The sequence below is a fragment of the Fistularia commersonii genome, chromosome 6, assembly GCF_037954325.1.
Source record: "Fistularia commersonii isolate RoL2024-O1a breed Wild chromosome 6, RoL_Fcom_v1.0, whole genome shotgun sequence".
NCBI lineage: Eukaryota > Metazoa > Chordata > Actinopteri > Syngnathiformes > Fistulariidae > Fistularia > Fistularia commersonii.
Window position 1 is genome coordinate 20,937,971 of NC_141289.1, and position 22,623 is coordinate 20,960,593.

At 41.2% G+C, this 22,623-nt stretch overlaps 3 protein-coding genes across 7 annotated transcripts; 1 reads left to right on the forward strand and 2 right to left on the reverse strand.

Moving 5' to 3' along the window:
- Positions 1-295: 295 nt before the first annotated feature.
- Positions 296-5,425, reverse strand: LOC147233653 (vesicle transport protein SFT2B-like). 4 transcript variants are annotated; one of them, XR_015106232.1, is made up of 8 exons: positions 3,173-3,693; positions 2,620-2,705; positions 2,411-2,492; positions 2,271-2,306; positions 2,111-2,169; positions 1,607-1,636; positions 1,094-1,524; positions 296-867 (listed from the first exon to the last, which is right to left on the reverse strand). XR_015106232.1 is itself a non-coding variant. In XM_086147532.1 (8 exons), exons 1-8 carry the CDS (start codon positions 5,332-5,334, stop codon positions 1,488-1,490), a joined length of 489 nt encoding a protein of 162 aa, XP_086003658.1. In that variant the 5' UTR covers positions 5,335-5,425; the 3' UTR covers positions 296-1,487. The 4 variants fall into 4 exon arrangements, 2 of the variants coding, with proteins under 2 accessions (XP_086003658.1, XP_086003657.1); XM_086147532.1 differs by lacking the exon at positions 3,173-3,693 and adding exons at positions 4,187-4,276; positions 5,266-5,425 and having other exon boundaries at positions 296-1,524; XM_086147531.1 differs by having other exon boundaries at positions 296-1,524.
- Positions 5,426-7,215: 1,790 nt separating this feature from the next.
- Positions 7,216-11,572, reverse strand: LOC147233654 (uncharacterized). 2 transcript variants are annotated; one of them, XM_086148663.1, is made up of 5 exons: positions 11,206-11,572; positions 9,892-10,198; positions 8,969-9,196; positions 8,345-8,443; positions 7,216-7,582 (listed from the first exon to the last, which is right to left on the reverse strand). In XM_086148663.1, the coding sequence occupies exons 2-5, from the start codon at positions 10,174-10,176 to the stop codon at positions 7,475-7,477; spliced, it is 720 nt and encodes a 239-aa protein (XP_086004789.1). In that variant the 5' UTR covers positions 10,177-10,198; positions 11,206-11,572; the 3' UTR covers positions 7,216-7,474. The 2 variants fall into 2 exon arrangements, with proteins under 2 accessions (XP_086004789.1, XP_086004790.1); XM_086148664.1 differs by lacking the exon at positions 8,345-8,443.
- Positions 11,573-12,165: 593 nt separating this feature from the next.
- LOC147233655 (uncharacterized) lies at positions 12,166-22,202 on the forward strand. The gene is made up of 12 exons (XM_086148665.1): positions 12,166-12,306; positions 13,227-13,429; positions 14,212-14,280; positions 16,267-16,359; positions 16,441-16,539; positions 17,367-17,490; positions 17,567-17,852; positions 17,935-17,981; positions 18,088-18,212; positions 18,285-18,795; positions 20,188-20,643; positions 21,714-22,202. Exons 1-12 carry the CDS (start codon positions 12,303-12,305, stop codon positions 21,914-21,916), a joined length of 2,220 nt encoding a protein of 739 aa, XP_086004791.1. The 5' UTR covers positions 12,166-12,302; the 3' UTR covers positions 21,917-22,202.
- Positions 22,203-22,623: the final 421 nt, after the last annotated feature.

Genomic DNA, 22,623 nt, shown 5'->3' on the forward strand with positions numbered 1-22,623 from the left:
GCGAGGAGGCTACGGCTTATTAGTCCTCGCTAATCGGCAGCAGCCGTGCATCCTCTGACGAGTTGGAGCCATAACACTGTTTTGTGTTTTCTTATTCATTCATATCACTTTCTATTTGCAAAGGCGTGGGATGTCATTGGGAAGTTAATGGGAAACTCCCTAAAATTAAATTAGAAAGGCATCGGAGGCAAAGCAATAACAATATCAGCATTGTCTTTCTTTAAAAAAATAGAGGCAGATCATATTTTATCAGACCAACAGAGATTGGTCACAACTGCTGTTCTATATGAGTCTTTGTATTCATATATCAAAAATATAAAACATATAAAATATACATATGTTAGCCCTAAAAAAATCAAATCACATCATATTAAAAGTGTTTTATTCAGCAATAAAAACTGCATCCCAGATTTTACAAACATCATCAGCTCAACCAGAAATATGAAACTTCAGAGACGTGGAAACTTCAGAAATGCTTTGTAACGCCACCTTCATAAATTTTAGCAGTAATAAAAATTACAGCTGAAAAATAATGATAAAAATAAAATTAAAAAAAATGAAATGTGATGGAAATGTATGCAAACTATAAGTTAAATGTTTTGACCTTTTTGAAGCAGAGCTGTTCGTGGCCACGCCCTTGACTGACATCCCGCTACGTCACCGTGGCAACACCACCGAAACAAACTCCAGGGTGAAAGGACTCAAACTCTTTCCCCGGTGTTGACATTAGATTAGGTTCTTTTACCTGACAAAGTGTTTGGTCTTTCTGGAGTCTTTCTGCTTCTCTCTATCATTTCTGTCACTCTTCTCCTTTGTGTTGCTTCCTGTTCCCCTTCTTGGATTCAAAATCAGTTCAGTTGTTTTTCACTACAACAAAAGTTGAAAAAAAACAAACAAACCATGACTAAATTCTCCGGATAAATAAAAAAAAAATATAACTCTATAAATAAGGAATAAACTTGTTAAAGTGTTGTAGTTTGCCAACATGACATGATTTTTCCAAAGCAACAAATAACAATTTCATATAATTATTATTGCTCTTGGTATTAGCATTTCAATTCTAATTTTAAATTGAATTGTTGAGCTGCAGAACCTGCAAGGATTCCAGGGATTCCTGGATTGACCCTCTGGTAGTGCAGAGTTCCACTTGCGCGGTGCATTTAGAAGATACTCTTTCCAAAAGAAAGCAGAAGCTAGAGAGGAGGAGGAGGAAACAAGGCACAGATCTGTGGCTGTGCTGTGGCCTGAGAGGACACACCTGGTCCTGGTCTGAAGTCACTGCAGGCCTTTACATTGTAGTGTTCTTGTCATTCTGCTTTTCCATTTGGTCGGGTAAATAAAACCGTTGGAGAAAAAAAAACAAAAATCACTGCAGTTAAAAAAACGTGTGGAGGAAGCTCCCGATGTGCCCGACCCCAAAATGGCGGAGTTGACTGGTTTCCGTGGAGACGGACCCGCTTCCGCGATGGTTTAGTTTTGCAAAACATTCAGATGCAGAGAGAGAAACACTTGATGATGCCGTCCCTGTAATGCGGAGCAAAGAAAACGTACCATTATGGATAAACCTCCACATGTGTGTTTGAGTGAGTCTGTGTGTTTGCGTTACCTGGCGAAGGGGATGTAGGAAAGGCCGTACCTGCAGAGATCAACAAAAAATAGGTTGTGTTTTACTTGGTCCAATTACAGTAAGGGGGAAAAAAAAAACTACTTTTTTGCATTAAATGTTTCAAAACAAGAGAGAGATTACTTTTAGATATGGAATATCAATCATTCGCAACATAACTAATGAGAAATACACATTTTGCCCTTCAGCTTGTGCTTCTTTGTGCAGTTTCTCATTATTTTTCAATTCTGTGTCGTCATTTGGACTTTGGTTGTCAATTTGTGAATTTTGGATTGCAAATGATAATCTTAAGCTTAAAGATTTGTATTTGAAACCTTAAATTTCTGAATCCTTTTTCCCTCTCTCAAGACTATTTCTCTGACAGCTTTCAGAGCATAATTTGTCCCAATAGGGACATAATAATTTAAATGTTACGGCGCAAATGTAAATAACAGATACATACTTCATATCTACATATGACTTTTTCCATATGATATATTGTGTTACCAAGTAAAGGCCAGGAACTGAAGAATGCAGAACAGAAGTGCAAGGCCGTTGTTCTTCCACTAGAGGGAGGGAGAAAGTCAAATCTGACAAGCTGCTTTTGTTTTTGTCTTAAATGCGATGATGCCACGCTGTGGTGGACCGATGCACGTGTGATTCTCACCCAGAAAGCAGCGCACAGTGTCAATACCAGACATACCTGCGGAGAGACGGAAGGGACTGATCATCACGCCGAGGAAACTGACTCTCTGACCTGCGCTTTGGCTTTTCGCTCTTCTCTGGTGTGGCGAAGCTGGAGCGTACCAGCATGATGACGGTGGCGAGCGCTCGCTCTTTGGCACACATGGTCTTGAGCTGCCGCAGAGGGCCAATCAGGAACATGGTGCTGGAACACAAAGAAGCTTCGAGTGATGATCAACTGAAACAGAAAGCGGTCCGTCAAAGGTCCTCGGGCGTTCGGGCCACCTCGTTTGAAAACCACAAAACATGACAGGGAGAACCGGGGTTGCTACCTGGCCAGAGCGCAGATGTTTCCCACGCTGTAGAGCACGGCAAATATGGGCAGTCCGAAGCCCGGGAGCCACAGCAAGCAGGTGCCCTGAAACCAGAAAAACACATCGTTAGGTTGGGAACTGATGCTAAAACTTTCACAATGGAAGCAGGCGGGGAGACAGACGTGATCGCCGCCACGTGTCGACAGAATGTTATCACGAGAAGATCACAATGTCACTAGTGAGCGGGAGGGGCAGATTCAACGCGGGGATGGACAGAACTGACCATTGAGACCGAGACAGATGGCTGCCATAGAAACAAATGCGACAATAAAGGTGTTAGCAGGGATATTAGAAAGGTTGTGCACATGTACACACACGCGCTGTTACCATGAAAAAGAACAATATCACTGTTATGACGGGAAAAGATGCACAAAGGCTTGCTGTGACCAAGGATGAGGACTGAAAACATGTTGTCTTTTCCCATAAAAACATACAAGAGAATGATTTTTGTGGATAGGAAGGGAAAGATGGGATGCTACAACAGGAACAAAAAACGTGGAAAAACAGTTACCTTTGACACAGAAACAGCCTGTTTCCAAGGAGAAAAGCTAGTTCCTTGGATATTAACAGGGAGACAAGACAGACAAGTTTTCACCATGAGGACAAACAACAGGACTAACAGCGATGAGGGTACAGCAGAATCGTGAAAATCATGAAAGACCGTGTGGGTGTATGTGTGAGTGTGTGTGTGAGAATGAGGAAGAAACAGAGAGACAAAGGGAGTGTTATCACACATTATCCTAGATCGGGGTCGGCAACCCGTAACACCCAAAGAGCCATTTGGACCCGGTTTCCTCGGAAAAGAAAACACCGGGAGCCGCAATTACTTTTTGACGTCTAAAATAAAGGTTCCACTGTATATATTGCTTTTCATTACCTTTACACTTTGTATAAATAAGTGTGTAGTGTGTTGCTTCTGAAATTCACAAAGTATTACAGAGAAAATTAAATTTTATTTATGTAATGAACTCATTTTGAGCTTTGGGCTTTCAGAGCGTGTAGCGGAGCCTTGACCTGAATTTCAAAAATAAATCGAGAAAAAAATCACTGTGTCAGTAAACAATAAAAAATGAATATTTGCAAAATAGCTTAAAAAATATTTCTTTTACCTGGTTTATGGGACTTCTGCTCCTGAACTTCTGCGCACAGTATCTGCAAATCGGGACTTTACTGGCAACCGCGAGGGTGACGTTATTTTGAGCGGCGAAAAATAATAAATATAATTTTATTTAATATGTCAAGATCACAATAATCTTCCAACTTAGAACTAAAAGTTAAAAAAAGGAATTAACACGAATGAAATATACTTCAATTAAATATGTATAATTTATTTTCCCAAGCCGCTCGGAGCCGCAGTGTAAAGATGGAAGAGCCGCATTGGTTGCCGACCCCTGGTTTAGATAATATCCTCCTAAAGAAAAAACAGACGTCCACCAAGAGGACAGGCGCACAGACCGTTACCGTGGAAGCAGGCATCCGTTACATGGAAAGCCTGCAAAGATGCGTGACATTAGAATGAACCCACCAGGATGGAGCTCAGGACCCCCAAAACGAAGCAGATCAGGAAGCCCTTCATCCTTGTCCCCCAAGCCAGTGTCGATGCCTGATTAGCCCTCTGGACACAAGACATCACAACCATCAACTCAACATGGGCTCAGTATTTCCTCATATTTCACAACAGGGATATCATATTGTTTCTAATGACAATGAAATATACGAAACATAGATACACAGATTTTAGTGTTTTTTTTTGTAACCCCACCACAGTTACCATCCTAGACACTGGTGACACTTTTTTATTATCAGGTTACTAGCTCTAGTTCTATCCTTTCTGTCCTGGTTGCCGTTAACATACCGTAGGACTAATAAGAGCAGATCTTAGCTTATTCATCAAGTTTTAAACACACACGAACACACTGAGCCAGACAAATAAACCTTAGGCATGAATATTATGTGTGTGCATGACAACAAACTCAGCTGAGCCAGACCTACAGAAACTGTAAAAATATTTTTTTGGCATGAGAAGGTCAATGAAGACACAGCAGGAGTTTTATCAGTATAAGTTATGTTTTTTTTTTCTTGATTGATGCCAAATATTTGTATAAGTTTGCCTCCAATGCATCAATACACATTAGCTGGTAAAGGCAGTGGATTTGAGCCAAGTGCCACAACTTCAAAGGAAGAATGTCTGTTTGCTCTTTTATTTAATTTTTCTTATTGTTCTTTATACCAATGATTATGATATTACACATTTTATTTTGAAAGGAAGTTCCTCATATTATGTGATCAGTGGTCTTTTGAAATGGAGTGAGTCATAACTTAGCTACAATAATCATAGAAAAACGTTTGATACAAATTCACTTAGACATTGTCTTGAATATGTATCCCTATGGCTGGAATTAAGAATAGAAGCGGGCAACTCCAAGCGTATAAAACTGAAATTGAAAATTGTTTCCGAAGATCCTTTTAACTTTGTTTGGTTCCCTTTCCGTCAGTTTGATAAACAACACTTTAGACCGCAGCTAGCATGCGGCTAATGAGCAGCTAGCAGCTAGCAGCTAAGCACCGAGCTAACGACAGCACGGAGATGCTCGCTAACGTCACCTCCAGGATTCCGCTTGCGTCCGCGTTTCCATCCTCCTGACCGCTCAGCACCTTCTTCAGCTTGTCCATCAGACCCCGAATCGCTGCTGGCGAAATCCGAAAACTACTCAGAAGCTTCACCGTAGGTGTTCTGAGATTCAGGTGGAGAAAAGTTTTTGCTCATCAACAGGTGCAGCGCTGACTTCCGCCTGCAGTACCGCCGCTGGACACAGCGGGGAGGGGGCGCTGTTCCGGTTACAGTTCACATTCATTATTATTATCAATAATAATAATAATAATAATAATTATCAGCATCATCACATAATTATTCTTGCTTAACAGTTAGGGAGAGTTCCATCTGATTTTATTCATTTTTATGTTCATTCTTCTTTTGGCTTTTCCCCTCAGGGGTTGCCATATCAGTCATTACTATTACTAGTGTTATTATAAATTACGATAGATAAGATAAGATAAGAACAACTTTATTTATCCCGAAGGAAATTGTTGTGCCATAGTTTCAAGCAAAAACATAACAATAATAGATAATAGTAGGAAGGAGGGAGAATAAGAAATACAATAAAATATAAATTGTCAAGGTTAAGGCTATCAAGTGTTTTAAGGTCTTAAGTACAAAGATTTAAAGATTCCTTGTGGCTGAAGGAAGAGGAATTAAAAAGTCTGATAGCCTCAGGTAGGAAAGACATTTAGATTATAATAGTAATTCTTGCTTATCAGTTAATGAGGGTTCCATCTGATTTCATTTATGGATTCATTCTTTTCCTTTCGGCTTTTACCTTCAGGGGTCGTCCTCGTCAGTTATCATTATTATTATTATTGTCATTACTCTTATTATTATAAATTATAATCGTTATTCTTGCTTTACAGTTAAGCAGAGTTCCATGTGATTTTATTGATGGATTCATTCACTCATTAATTTATTCACCTTTCTTTATGTTTGTTATGTTATGTTATGTTATGTTATGTTATGTTATGTTATGTTATGTTATGTTATGTTATGTTATGTTATGTTATGTTATGTTATGTTATGTTATGATGTTTTTTTTTCCAAATGTAAAAAAAATGTATTGTTTACAGCAGTTTTAAGGTCCACATTTCACTGATTTTTTTTCTATGGAAAATTACAGTAAAATGAAGACATCAATTAATTGCTGAACTAAACTAGTTTGTTTGCCTGGAAACGTTTGCTGCTCGTTTTCTTTCTTACTATTGCTTTTGGTTTGGATCATCTCTGGTTGAAAGTCTGACTTTTCACAGACCTAGAGGGAAATCCACTTCCACATAGTGTAAACAACAACACTGTCATGCAAAATACAAAAATACTACAAATGATTCAAACCTGATTTCAATGAGTCAGGGAAGAAAGTCTGAGTTTTCCATACTGTTCACAATGTTTTTCTGATGCGCTTCTCAAATTGCGTGTTCTTAATTAACCACATACAGCAAAACAGACAAGAGGGACAGAATGAAAATCAGATATAAGATAATAATGTCTTTAATTCTACAAGGTGGCGTTGGATTTTGCAGCGTAAAAGGTTAGGGGGTGATTGTTCCTGGTGACCCCTGAGGGCAACGGCCCAAAGGAAGAGAAGAAGAATGTCTTTAATTCTATGAATCACAATATGTGTTATCATTTATATGGCTTAATGTTTTTTAAAAACCATCAGACCCATGCAGGTGATGTTTTTGTCTTTTTTTTAGTACTTTGTTATCAATCTTCATGTGATTTTTTTTTTGTTATTTCTTTTCATTCTGTTTCTAATGTTCTTCAAGGATAAAGAGATGCAGTTGTTACAAAAAATAGCAGAAACATACTTGACAATTGTTAAAAAGGCCTGAACTTACGAGATCAAAAAAGTGCAAGAAACACCTAGTGTGTAAAATCATTTTGAGATCATTTGTGGCTTCCGTTGTTTGCAGTCAAGTAAAAAACTTTTTTTTGTCGATCTAAACTTTATTGAAAAAGATATTAACACAACTGCACACACTCTCATACACACACACCACTGAGGTCACTGTGGTTCAATCAGCTGTAAAGTTGGCCTTTCTGAAGAGCTACGCCGCTGCGGTGCACCGTGGGATTTATATCCTTCCAATGACAAAGGATTTCATTTGACAATTAAGCGATTAATATTCTGCATGTTGATGTCACAGCTACAGTGTGATGATGTCACAGCTTCTCGACAATGTGGTTACTGCTCGTTTGGCTGATTCACGGGACTTTGACCCTGGTGGAGTTCCAGTAGACGGGCTCAGGCATGAAGACATGGACGTGGCACGTGGGGCACGAACGCTTCCTCCACAGCCACTCTTCTATACACTGCAAAGACAAAATCAGACGCAATACTACCTCATTATGGTATGTTATGGGAAATGGCTGTTAGCTTTTAAGTCACAGCACATCACCACACGACCTATAAATGGTAATGGCTATCAGACTTTTTAATTCCTCTTCCCTCAGCCGCAAGGAATCTTCAAATCTTTGTAGTTAAAACCTTAAAACAGTTAAGACAATTTATATTTCATTGTATTTCTTATTCTTCCTCCTTCCTACTTTTATCTATTACTGTTATGTTTTTGCTTGAAACTCTGGCACAACAATTTCCGTAGGGATAAATAAAGTTGTTCTCATTCTCATTCTCATTCTCATTCTCATTCTCATTCTCATAATGCAGCATTACGATGATGTTACTGTATCATCAAAACACCACCATAATGTCACCACAATGTGATACTTGACACACAACTGTGTATATTTTGATACAACACCAGTGCAAAATGACTCCCACCTAATGGTAATGTCATTAAAAGTGTTAGGACGAGTGTTTGCGGTTCCGGGATTGAATTATTACAACATCACTTTGGTGTCGCTGGAATATGTATATCTCAACATAACAAAATAACAAAGCGCAGTCACTCCAATAATGTGTTAAAATGCTGCCAGTCAGCGACACCACCTTACAATATTTTAACAGCACTACCACGGTGTCTAACATTACAATGACGCATCTGCTGTATCGGGATGTCGACAAATTGTTATTATCAGAATGTGAGCGAGGCTTGGACAGTAAGAGTGCATCACCTCCTGGTGGAAAGTGTGTGTGCACTGGAGCTCTCTGGTGCCACCAGTGCCGTGGTTCAGGTCATTGTGGCAGATCATACACACACTGTCGGCGTCGCTCTAGAACACATTTTGGTCATTGGTTCAGTTAACATGTAATACTAAACACTACTTCAACATATTAAACTTCTTCCGAACAGCTGTGACGAAAATGTCAAGAGAAAAATCTGCTTATGTAATGACAGATGGAATGATTCACGTTATACTTTCATTATGAACTGTCATTTTTTTAATTTACAAGATTAAAATGTGCAAAAAAGAGATCAGAATTAAAAAAATAAATGTAATCAATTGCTTGAGAATTTAGCAGAATGTAAATGAAAGTGACCTTAAGGGCAATGAAATGAAATGAACCGAAATATTAGTAATTTGCGAAATCTTGACATTTTAACCTTAAATCACAGTAAGGGAAATAAGAATTCACATTGACCTGAGAGAATTAAATGACAAGACCAAAAACTGAGTGAAATATTATGTAAAACTCTAAGACAAATAGACCAAAATATCAACGTGGCAAACTTGACCACAGTACAGGAAAGACGGTACAGTTTTGTTTCAATACTGCTACTAAAAAGTGTCGTCTACCAGCGACATGACATTGCGCCTCCTGAACTGGCCCCGTTTCTCCGATACAGTGGCCTCAGGGATTGTGGGAATGAGTGAGGGTCTTCGCTCTGTGGTGGCCGTGGGGGCGGCTTCCTGCGGCAAGGGCAGCAGGCGGCGGGACGAAGAGCGGCGAAGCAGAGCCCTCACTGTCACTGGAGCCTGGGTGGACGAATGAAGGCGAGACAGCTGCATCGCAGACAGCGTCGCCTGGACAGACAAAAAAAGACGAATCCATCTCGTTAAACATCAGTGGAATCAATGGAGTTTTTTTTTTTATTACATTTTCTTTCACTTTTTATGTTTACTGTTTATGTACGCAATATGGTTGTTATACTATTGTCACCATACTTCTAATATTATCTAATTATTATGTGCTTGTTTTTTTTTTACAAAATATCTTCAAAGTAACAAATGTACCTCATAATGGTCAAAAGAAGCCATACACATAGTCATCAATAAAAATAATATATAATCACGGCAGTAAAATTAGATTTTAGAATTGATTTAAACAAACAATTAGATGATTAGATAAATTTATTAAAAAAATAAATCATTTGGTTAAAACATAATAGCCTTTGTCTTTGTAAGTAAGATCCAAAAAACATGAGGTAGTTGAGATTACATGATAAAGCTCAGTGGGAATTTAAACAAATCAAACTTTTTATGTTTTTTAAAGCTTTTTATGTTTAAACATTGTAGAGTTACATTAGGGGCTCACAAGCTCATTCACAATTCAATTTGGATGTGTAACGTCATTAAATGTCCTGTTAAATTCTGCATGATGAGGGTTTATATTTTGTCAGAATTCAGTAGTTGTTGTGTTGTAATGCAGCTGATTGGATTATCTGATATGTGATCAATGCGGTCATAACTCTGATGCCAACATGTCACCCAATGTTTACCGGACATGGCAGTGAGGACCGGCGGTCTGTCCTCATCCGAAATGGCGTCTCTAAACTGCTCCTGCTCTCAGGTCTTGCTCCCTTGGCCTCTTCCTCCTTTTCCTCCTCAGTCTTCTTCTGCTGCTCCCTGCCCTGGCACTGCTGTATCCAGGCGTTGAAAATCTTTGCATCTTCCTCCTCATCCTCCTCCTCCTCCTCCTCCTCCTCTTCTATAACCTCCTCCTCTTGCCGCAAAGGACTTAAATTGTCAGAAAACACATCGGCTTCTTCTGTCTCCGGATCCATCGCGGGAAAAGCAGGGTTACAGCTGTGTCAGATAGGAAACTGGTTACACTATAACCGGTGTATGTCAACAAGGCTAACAGTTACACTGAACCCCAAGTTATTGAGGAAATGTTTGCCTGACAAGCAATATCACAACCACGACCCACAAAGGGGCCTCTTTGCCTTGCTAGCACAGTGCATCAACAACAAATAACACGATAGTTAGCACAGTTACAAGCATAATGTATGAATTTTAACTCGTTTGACTCAAAGAATGATAGATTACTTTCAATTACATTCTATTTTTCAAGGATATAACAATATATCTACGCCTGGCTAAGTTATGATCTTGCTGGACTGCAACATATGAGCAAATGTGCAGCTGGGTTTGGAATAGCAAATTAGACTTTGGGAAATATGTTGCATGTAAAGCCAATACAAGCTCGCTAGGTTACATAAATGGCCCTCAGGCTAAACCAAATCAGCGCATTAAAACTAGCTAGGATTAAGTACATATTATCAGTTAAATAAAGCAATTGCAATGTTGGAGCCACAATAGCATGATCATAGCAAGACAAAGCTACAACCAGGCTAAATTATAGGAAAGGAGCTAAACTACAGCTTATCTGTCTTACATCACCGTTAGATTACAAACAGCCCAAATCGTGTTCTGTTTCAATTTGCAGAAACATCAACAAATGGGTGATCAAACTGTTCGCTTGTTGTGAAGATGGCGACAGATAGGAACACAATCTGCGATATATTAAAATGCAAGTAACTTGCAAACCAAATACATTTGAAGCATGCGTGTACAAATGAACAAAACAAATACAAAAAAACATAAAAATAGCTTAACAGTAGCCACCTTATATAATTAAGTAAGTTATTACTCAAGGTAGATATGAGTAATTACTCATGTTGTAGCCAATATTAGGTAGCAATATCGGGCTACAAATTGATATGCTACAAAAGTAAATGTGAAAAACAGAGTCTATGAAGCTATGACACCTATGAAATGGTGAAATAAAGTTTGCATTTAAGTTAGATTACTTGAATTGCGCTGCTTGACAGTAGGATAATCAAGACGGAGCGGATGGCTGGAACGAGTTACAGCCAACAGATTATCTGTGCAAATTATCCACAAATCCAGGTGTGATCTTCAGCCTCTCTGTGCTGCCCACAGGTCCACGCCAAACAAGAAAACAAACATGCAAAATTAACTGTATCCTCTGCAATGGCGTGTAGTTCCTACTGTGATTTCTCCCTGGTTTCTGGACTGCTTGCACCCAAAGCCCACTAATCCATTTACTGAAACACAGGAGGATGACCAGAGATTACAGGCTTATACTGTATCTATCCAAGCAGGTGAGAGGTGACGAAGAGGCAGGCCACTGTTTTACTTGCAGAAACGATCTTCTATCTTTGGCTAAGGGACAGGAAAGGAGAAATATTTCTTGATATGTAGTTCATCACCAAATGAAAGTACCAATGGTCAACCTTAAAGAATATTAAATGGGCTACAGATCACCAAAGCATATTTCATTAAATGACAACAACATTCTCATTATCGTGATTAAATACAAAAATGTTGGGAATGTGTTTGGAAATAACCAATCAATCATCCCGCCAACCACCAATTAAAAGATGAATTGGTCTTCAATGATTGATGAACTTGCATGAATTTATATTTGAACTCCTACGAATCAATCCAACCAATAATCAGTCAATTCAATCAAATCCAACAATCAACAATATACCCGTTAATAGATATATATCAGGTCCCATAATTAGTAGAGGCTAAAATGACAAATGATTAAAAATGCGTAACAGTAAACGATTTGAACGGATCAAGATTTTTTAATTTATCGCAGCAACCAATCATTAACACAACAATTACTAAAAAGAATTTTAGAAATAAACTGATTATTTAAATATTCTTCACACGCTTGAAGCCTTCAAACGGGACGGAGGGAAAAAAAGGAAACTGCTACCGGAAGTTGCGCCTGTTTTGTTTTGTGACTTCCGGTGTCATGGCGGAGCATCCGTCGGCCGGACCGTAAACAATTAGCCTTCAGCTCGGCCACTTACCGAGGCTGAAACGTCGTTATCCTAGACCTAAACGGCGAGTGTGCGGCTCGCCGGCCAGGATGGGTACGTGTCGAAGCTGTTTACGGTTCTCTCTGCCGCATTTTAAGCCAGGAATGTTCTCTTTTGCGGGGCAAATGAGATAAATCTTGTTCGACTCCCAGCACCGTGCGAACCGAGCTCCGTTAAAAATACACGGCATTAAACGTTTTCCAGCGGGGTTTGCGGTTCATGAACAACGCGAACACACACCGATACGTTATTTACCAATTGTTTCATTCGGCTGATGTTTCTGACGAAAGTATCTAATGGGACCTGAAACTTCGTACATCGTACCAGCCGAAGCAGCGTCGTACAAACATGAATTGTTCATTAAACTATATATTTCAGTGTTTTCTGCGCCGTGTTCCTTCCTGTTTGATAAGTACGGCAAGTGAAATCCGTATTTAAGGCAAGAAATCCAGTCACGACTGAATCGGTTGATATGCTTCATTCTTCTTGTGTTTGGTGCTTGTGTAAGTCTAGAAACTACATGCTCCACTCATGTCTAGTAGCTCTCTAGCCCATAACCAGGTTACATTTACCAACAGTTTGTCCTGCTAACCATAACATGGTATGACTTTCGAGCAGTGGAGGCAAACATTAAGTCTAACCACTGGTTGCATATAAATTCATATACAAAGGTTGGCATCTGTGTGAGATGATGATGAGATGAGAACAACTTTATTTACCACGACGAAATTGTTGTGCCAGAGTTTCAAGTAAGAAACATAACAGTAATAGATAATAGTAGAAAAAAAAAATAGGAAAAAGAGACACTAAGGTGAAGAGAAACTCTGGCAGGCAGCCGCCTGAGACAGCACCGGAAGTGTGGGTGTTATTGTTTATTCAAAAAGCTAATTCAAGTAAACAACTGACAGTCAACCAGCGTTAGAGAAATCAGACCTGGTTGACAACACCCGAAATCCCATCTTGTCCCCCCACAGCCTCCCCGCTCTCCTTGTCCTCCCTGCGTCTGCTCATCCCACCGCTGCGCTTCCTGTCAGCAGCCATGTGGCAGGTCGTGCAGCAGCAGAGCGTCGAGCATTACGGAAAGCTGGTAGACTTTGTCTCCTTGGTGACAGAGGCTTTGCCACAACTGCTGACGGAGCAACAGAAGAACTTGCTGCTGCTAGCGCTGAGGGCGAAGGTGGGACCTCCTCGTCGTGGGGCAGAAAAGTTAAAAACCTCTCCAATACAAGGCTTTGCAAAGTGTCTTTAAAAAAAGTCATCCCACGAAACTGAAAACAATCACGAATCGGAGTAAGATTGCAAAAAAAACAACAAAGGGTTAAAACTTCCGTTGAATAATTGATTAAATTATGAATGAACAATTCTTTTGTAATGTTTTAGATTACTCAATTTAAAAGTGAATTAAATAATTATAAATGACCTTTTGCATTAGCAAGACAACTGGGATTGGAAGAACTGTCGCAATGTGACTCTTTGGAATAATTTGTATCGAATTCTTGTCTTGTACTTTGAACGTCTATTTTTTTTATCTTCAAAATATTGAAAGCGACAGCTATAAAACACGTTAAAGTGGTTTGAAAAAGAATCGCACAACATTTGAATATTTATTGTCTCCACTGAAAAAAGAATTTAAAAAAATCTTTGATCGTATCTTTCATGGTAACAAACAGTCATGTAGGTTTTGGGGAAATGTCACAGAAATCAGCAAATACCAGAGAAGTCAGCATGCATCTTACAAGTAATGAGCTGTAACAGTCTGAAGAGATTAATTTTCAGGTTTTTCATTGTCTAAAACTCTTGAACCTTTTTAGTTTTGCAAACCCAACTTGATGTCTCTCAGCTACTATTCTGGAATTAATGGACTGTTTTTCTCACCAGAACAGCTGCCCACTGGCAAACATTGGACTTAGAACGCAAGCCAAACTTGATATGCACAATTATGTCTCCGTCTTGCTTCAGGTGACGCTCTGTGAGTCTGAGCCTGGCCAGGCCTGCCTGGAAAAGGCCTGCAGTGTCTCCAAGGTTATGGTGAGAGTCATGGTGTTTATTTTAAACTCACAAATATCCAGCTGATTTTCTTGTCAGAGTGGTACCCCATTGTATTTATCTTTTTTTTCATTAAAGTAGTTATTTAAAAAAGAATACAAATAGCATATAGAAGACAACAAAACACCCCTCGAGACAATTGTGTTGCTCGTGATTATATCAATTGTGATGTGTTTGAATATATGCTTAATGCAGTGGTTCTTAACCTGGGTTCGATCGAACCCTAGGGGTTCGGTGAGTCGGTCTCAGGGGTTCGGTGGAGCCTCCGCCGCAGAGGTCCACCCCTCACTCTAGTCTGCAGTTAGTGGGCACGGTCATTGAAAGCGTCCTGCTCTGAGATTTCCTACCGGTCCGCTTTGAGGTCGCTGGTTTATGCAGCAGAGTGAGACCTCCCTATCAGACCGGTAAGTTGTTTTGAGTTCATGCACTGTGTTGGTTTTGTTATTTGAACAAGGTGATATTAATGCACAATTCATTTCGCGCACCAGTAAAAAAAAATCATATTTTATTTTTTACTAAAGAAGGGTTCGGTGAATGAGCATATGAAACTGGTGGGGTTCGGTGCCTCCAACAAGGTTAAGAACCACTGGCTTAATGTAATGTTGCATAAGTTGAAAATAAGCCTTAATATATAAAAAGTGATAGTCCCACACTCGACGGAACCTTCCTTTCACATTGTTCTTCCTGGCAGTGAGATGTTTGTATCTACATGTATGTACGTGACGTGCGCTTCCAGTTGCTCGGTATCAGTCTTGCTGCAGCTCTTAACGCATGCTGTCTTTTACTGACTCCTTGTGGGAAAAACGTGGTATCTCCCAGGAGACAAAACAGCTGAGACTCGGTGGCTTTTGTTCAAACCAGTCACCCTTCATGTTCTTAATGTTCTCAATGTTCTCTCCAGAAAGGTAACACCACAGCACAGACTGTGAGAAGGCATGTAAGAATGTGCCGTTTTCTCCCGTATACTTCCAAAATGGTGTGTCTTCTACTAAGCCCACAGTAAAAGCTTCATAGGACGGTAGAGGTATCCATGTATGATTTTCTTATGGGTAAATTTGCTTCCACTGTACCCAGTGGTCCACCCAACCCTGGAAACTATAATATGCCATTTCTCCTAACTCCTTATCTCTTAGCCCTATAAATCTAAGATTCTCTACAGATAACCTATTACAAAACAAGGGTTGGGAAGACGTCCCCTGCTTGCATGTGATTTCCCAGTCAACCTATGAATCCATTGAGAGCTTCAAAATGCCAATACCAACCTCATTCTGAGAAAAAGCCCATGTGGGTTTGGAGGACCATTTCTGTCTTTGCTCAATCCCATTGAGAATCATATTTAGCCCAATGCCTCACCACTTTGGAAGATAAATTATATGTTTCTGTATTTGGAATAGAATAGAATATTCCTTTAATTATCCCTCAGTGGGGAAATTCATTTTTTTAGAATAGAAGAAGAAGAGCCAAGTCCCTGTTTTCCCTCGTAGCAGAGCTTTTAATATTAATCCCTGGTTTTTCCCCTCAGATTTCAGGCATAGCACATGTTTCCTATATAGCTTTGGCCACTGGCTTTCTGATTTCTTCGGAAAATTTTTACCCTCCCCATTCCCACCCCAGTCCTTTTCAATTCTTTAAATAATGTCTTATAGAAGTCAGAGAGTGAGATTTTCATCGAAGCTTTTGCAGTAAGTTACTTAGAATTAAATGATTAGGTATTAATGTTCTCTCTACATTCTCTCTATGTATTGTTCAGTCGTATTTTTGTAAGTGTTATTAATTAGTACTATTTGTGGAGTATTAATTACAAATGTTATCATTTGTTGTTTCTTTTTAGATTAACACTCAATGCCTTAATGCCTAGATTTCTCATAGATAAAAGGTTAATATCAGGCGAAGACCAAAGTGACACGATGTGTGAAGGCCATGGATTCTTCTCCACACTGTTTGTTTACAAGTGCTGTGTCTCTTCAGTCAGGTTCTGAGGTCGGAGGTTGGTCTTCTGCTCTGACGGTGTTGACTGATAGAGTCACGCAGAGTGCGCCGGAGAGACAGTGTCTCCTGCAGGTCAGTGCCGCGCTGACCGGGTTGCCACGGCAACGGCGTGCAGATGCGCTCACGTTAACATCTCACTCTAAATGTCCTCAGGATGTCTTCAACCACAGCTATGACGTCGCACTGCAGACCCTTATATCTGACTTCCTGTCAAGGATCGACCAGCTGTTCCCCATCCCTGACTTCAAACAGGTGACCTTTGACCCCCACGTGCACATAGTCAACACGAGGGGCTGAAACTCAGCACCTTGAAGGTTGTTTGGACAGTCAGCTGTCAGAAATACTTTGTTTGAATTTTTGTATCTCACTCGTTCATTTTTGGGTTATTTGTTGCAAGACTTTATTTGTAGTTTATTTTTGAACCGTCTTCTTGACACTATCGTCATTACCAATGTGAGATACCGCTTATTGGATAACTTGTGTCATTTGAATAATTGTGATGTTTAGCTGCTAATTTGTTCGCTGTACATAAAAATCGTTTTGATTTTGGCGACGGGTTGCACGTATAAACCCGTATGACTGGTTTTATTTGTCGGCTCACCGTATTACTTGTGTAAGTTTGTTCATCTATTTGCTTTAGTTAATGAAAGTCAGAATAGTGACTTGGATTTGTTATTAATCGACAATGAATTTCCGCGTATGAGTCCCATCATTGATCATTTCTGTGTATTTGTCAGAGGGTTTATGCTGTATCCTTATTTGTTTTATGTCATTTGCAGAACTGCTTCTAATGATTTATGTTGATGTTACCATTTAAAATGCTGGATCAGTTTTAGTAAATGTGGCTCGGTCAAAGATAACTTAACACGGATAACTTTACACACAAGAAAACACTTGTTTGCATTTCTGTTATTGGCCTGGAGTTTATTGATCTTTCTTGTGAGATGAATCTGTGTTTTTAAGGCTTTTGCCTCTTCTGTAATCCTGCATATGTTATTTAAATAGGGTGATATTCACCCCTGTCACCCTTTAAAAGCAGAAGAAAGTTGTTGCTGTAACATTTGCGTGTTCTGTCTCAGGCAGCTTCTTGGCTGGACGCTGCTGCAGGTGAATGGCAGGACTGTCTGGAAGTGGCAGACAGTGAAAACCTGAAGATATTACTGACGGATCGGAGCTGCCAGCTGGGTTGCGCCACCACCAGAGGTACCACGCCACACTGGAATGCCTCTTTCAATGCTTTCACACACAACATCGACAAAGATTCACGTCTTTCCTTCAGTGGGCTGCGAAACAGAGAGCGTCCTCCTCTCGGCCTGGTCCCACCCTCTCCTCGCTAAACCCGCTAATCCTCAGCCTCCGTCGGGCGACTCCACCGCTGACGGCCTTGGTCCCGCCCGACTGGACGCGGAGTTGGTGAAGGAGGAGGTTGTGGTGTTGATGGAGTACAGAGGGGAGGAGCCGGAGACCGTGGTGGGAGAGGAGACCTCACCTGTGGAACAGGAGCTGTCCAATGACGGCTCGGCGGTGAGCGGTGACGTCATTCACGTGATCCTGGATCAGGACAGGTGAGATAGCTTCTCATTTGAGACAAAGGGATTCCCCGATTCTTATGCGACCCTTGATATTTATGGCTCGTCGGCCCGGCAGAGTGAAGGACGCGCCCGGAAGCGTTCCCGGCCAATCGGAAGATCCAGGTAAACACCCGCCTCAGGACGCTTTATTTGCCGGCCGTTTCCTTGACTTGAGTTGTGACAGAAGTGCTGCTTCGTCAGTGTCCGTGACTCCGTCCTCTCTCCACAGACGGCCGGTCAGATCAGTCCTGCTCGGACATCCCCACAAATGCTCTCTACCGCATATCCCACAATTCCCAGCGCGTCGCCCACAAGTGTCCCCAGTGTCGCAAGTGTTTCATCTACCGTTCTCAGGTGAATCTTCGCGCGTGCGGCGGCGTCATCAGCGTCACCGTCGTGGGAACTAATCAGCGTTGATTTCAACAGGTGATCCGCCACCTACGTACCAATAAATCCTGCGGCTCCGCCATAAGTAGCGCCACGGACGCTCAGCCGCAGCCTCAGGACGAGGAGCAGCGCCCGGCGGCGACCCCTCTGTCGGAGCCGCGACCCCTCCGGGCCCACGCCTGCTTCCAGTGCGACGCCGTCTTCAGAAACAAGACGGAACTGCTTTCGCACAAACAGAGCCACCGGGCCAGGCCCGTCTACCAGTGTGACCAGTGTGACAAGGAATTCCACCACCTGTCCAGTCTGACCAACCACAAACAAACGCACCTGGACCGAGGCGGCTTCGCCTGCAGCCGCTGCGACAAGGTGTTCGGTTCGGGCAAGGAGCGAGACGCCCACCGACTCCAGCACCGGCTACCGGACCTCAACTGCAGGGTGTGTGAGCAGACGTTCACCTCACAGACGCAGCTGCTGCGACACCTGCAGACACACTCCGTGGAGGGTGTGGAACCCTGTTACAGCTGCCGCTTCTGCGATCAGACCTTCTCAGGTAACACCTGTACTCACTGCGGCGCTTTGCGAGGCCTCCCTCGATTCATGACGGAGCTGCAGAGCAGAGATTCTCATTATGGTAGTTTAGTCTTTGCATATGATGGTTTGGTCTAGAAGACAAGCGGAAACATGTTTACATTTATTATGTAGAATTTTCAAGTTGACTTCATGAATGTGACAGAAAGAGAGTGACAGTGTTCAGTATTTAGACAAATACTGGTTAAAAACTGACTTTTTAATTCCTCTTCCCTCAGCTGCAGGGAATCTTCAAATCTTTGTACTTAAGACCTTAAAACACTTGATAGCCGTAACCTTGACAATTTATATTTTATTGTATTTCTTATTCTCCCTCCTTCCTACTATTATCTATTATTGTTATGTTTCTGCTTGAAACTCTGGCACAACAATTTCCTTCAGGATAAATAACGTTGTTCTTATCTTATCTTATCTTAAACCTGTCAAAAGTAAACCGAGATCACAATACATTCAACTTCACTCGTAGTTTGAAGCCTACAAAGCTCAGGTGATGGTCTGTCCTGCAGATACCTTTGGAGACATGGAACCTTCATAGATCATGAAACTAACTAAGGAGTTGACAGGCTTTTCAACATTTACGTGCAAATAATGAATCAGTGAGTTCAACACCTGGAAATGGGGATCATTTTTATTTCAATTAAAAGAATAGATAGATGGAGGCCATGTCTTCCTTTAGTCATCAGATAAGACAAGATAAGACAAGATAAGATAAGATAAGATATGATAAGATAGAGTTTATTGAGGGGAAAATTCTTTTGTCACAGCAGTGTAACAGTTATAATTGTCAAATAAATGTGATTATTAATATTAATAGAGACAATTAGAATACCAAAAGACATAAATAAGTAGATGGCAGAGAGAACAACAACATAGAGGTTCAGAATAGAAAACAGAATGGGGGGAAAAAAGACACTAAGTGTGGAAATAGACAACCAAAACTAAACAATATAAAATGTAAGACAGTAGAAATGACAGAAATAAAATAAATAAAAATAGGCAGGAAGTGAGTGGGCTTAGACCAACACGGATAAAACAGACAACAGAGTTAGAGCATATGGAAGAATGGGTGAGGTAGTCAGTGGGAGAATATGGGCTGATGGGAAATACGTCTTAATGTGTTTCCAACGTCCGCGAGCGAGAACGTTCATTTAAGGTGTTTTTAGTTTTCCAAAATGTCTTCAGGAAAACTTCAGCAAACCGTTAAAATATCACATTTTTACCACCTTGACAAGAGCGTACTGATAAAAGTACGTTATCTCTCAGGTATCGTGTGAAATGTATTCGCTGCCTCTTTTGCGTGGACGTACACAGAGTCCTCGCGGTAAATGTAAGGAACGGTTCCTTTTCTCCGCAGGAGTTACCCAGCTTCGTATCCACCAGCGCACCCACACCTTCCGCTCGTACCGGTGCGAGCAGTGCAACAAGATGTACGGCTCGCTCACGGGCCTCCAGTCTCACCGGGCCAGTCACCATGGCGACAGCCGCTTCCTGTGCCCTCAATGCGGCAAACGCTTCAAAACCCGGGACGGGCTGGAGGGCCACCTGAGGACGCACACCGGCGAGCGGCCCTACCGCTGCCCCTATTGCCCCAAAGACTTCACCGCGCTCGCTGGGCTGAACGTGCACGTGCGGAGGCACACGGGGGAGCGGCCTTACGTGTGCACGGTATGTGGAAAGGGCTGGCCGTCCGGAGGGGACTTGCAGAAACACATGAGGACGCACACGGGAGAACGTCCGTACACCTGCCTGGAGTGTGGGAAGTCCTTCTCCATCTCCTGCCACCTGACCGAACACCGACGCATCCACACAGGCAGGTTCCTCCGCAAGCACACACACACACACACACACACACATGATATGTGCACATTCGGTGCACGGTGACAAAAAAATAAAAATACAACTAGAAACACAAAAGTGAACACAAGATGATATCTGAGGATTTACATTTACAAATAGTAATTTATTAAAAGATAGAAATAATTATAGCTAGTATCTGTCTTGATATTAGAATTAAAGTTCAACATTTGACTTTTTAAAGTCGTTTAAAAATGATTAAAAAGTCACACTTTTTAATTTCAGATGAGGAGGTTTAAACCTTTACTCACTTTCAAGTGTAATTCATTTCCATTTTTTCCTCTTATTATTCTATTCCGTCTTTCCATCCCCTTCATCAAATTAAAACAGAACAACAATATTTGCTCCATGTCATATTCAAATGTTGTCGTGACCCCTGGGCTTTGTTTAGTTTCTTGAAGATACTTACTGGGCTTACTGGGTGAAAGCTGAAACTGCTGCAAGAAACCAACCACAGTCCAGTGGTTGGAATTACACTGCTCCAAAAAATAAAGGGAACACTTAAAAAACACATCCTAAATCTAAATGAATGAAATATTCTTATGAAATACTTTGCTCTTTACACACTTGAATGTGCTGACAACAAAATCACACAAAAATGATCGATGGAAATCAATTGTATCAACCCATGGAGGTCTGGATTAGGAATCACACTCCAAATTAAAGTGTAAAAACAAACTCCAGGCCGATCCAACTTTGATGTAATGTCCTTAAAACAAGTCACAATGAATCTGTGTTGCTTCCTGAGTGGACACTATGATTTCACACAAGTGGGATTGACTTGGAGTTACATTGTGTTGTTCAAGTGTTCTCTTTATTTTTTTGAGTAGTATATTATCGACCATATGCAATGCATGATTATTCATCAAATAGGTGAAAACATTCACCTTTTGTTCTCCTGTGACGTCTTATCAGTATCAAATTTTGATACCGAGCATTATTCGACTCGTTATTCGACTGGTTTATTTACGGTGACGCCACCGAGCCTCCGTGTTTAGCTGAGCGGTGAATGTGAATGTCGTGCAGGAGAGAAGCCCTTCACTTGTCCCGAATGCGGGAAGTGTCTGAGGAGGAAGTTCGACCTGAAGAAGCACATGTTGTCCCACAGCAACGTTCGGCCCTACGCCTGCCTCTCCTGCCCCAAGAGTTACACCCGCAAGACACACCTCAACCGACACCTTCTGACGCACCGGACGCCCGGCGCCGAGGAAGCGGCGCCCGACATCTGACGACGCTTTCCTCGCGTCTCCTTCGGAAGCACTTCCTGTTCAGAAGCTGTGAGATTGTAATATTTGTCCCATCGTTTGCGGCGTCGTCCCCGTGTGACACGTGCCTGCAGGGCGATCTGATCGACCCAAAGCGTCTCGCTGACTGAAGGCACCGGGACTGACGGGCCGGGACTCAAACACCTACAAATGGACCCATTTTCTAACATACTCGTGGAATTTTCAATGGCATGTCGTTAAGTAAATGACCTGCGGTGTCAAAATTATGAAATAAAATAAATAGAGAGGATGTCATTTTTATTGTAATCCTTCTAATCTGCATCGATTTATATCAAGGGAAATATTTGCATTGTGAAGCGAACTGGTCCGCAGCTTTTCTTTCCCTGGCAGTAATAGGTTTCCTTATTGGCTCAGACTGCACTAAATAGTGGGAAATACCGGTAATCTCCCCGCTTGAATGGAACAATAATGTGGGATTTAGGCAAATGTCTCCCCACCTTTAATGGGGTTTTAATGGCGATGCCTTCGAGGAAGGAAGGCGGCCGGATGAAGGTAAAACAGCTGCTTCACACGCTCCAAAAATCACTTGATAGCGGTCTTATTTTCCCCTCAGATGTCTAAAGCGGCTTTGCCAGATTAGGAAAAAAAGAATGTTTGAATCATTCAAAATACAACAAAAAAAATGAAACTAAACAATATTAGCATGTAAA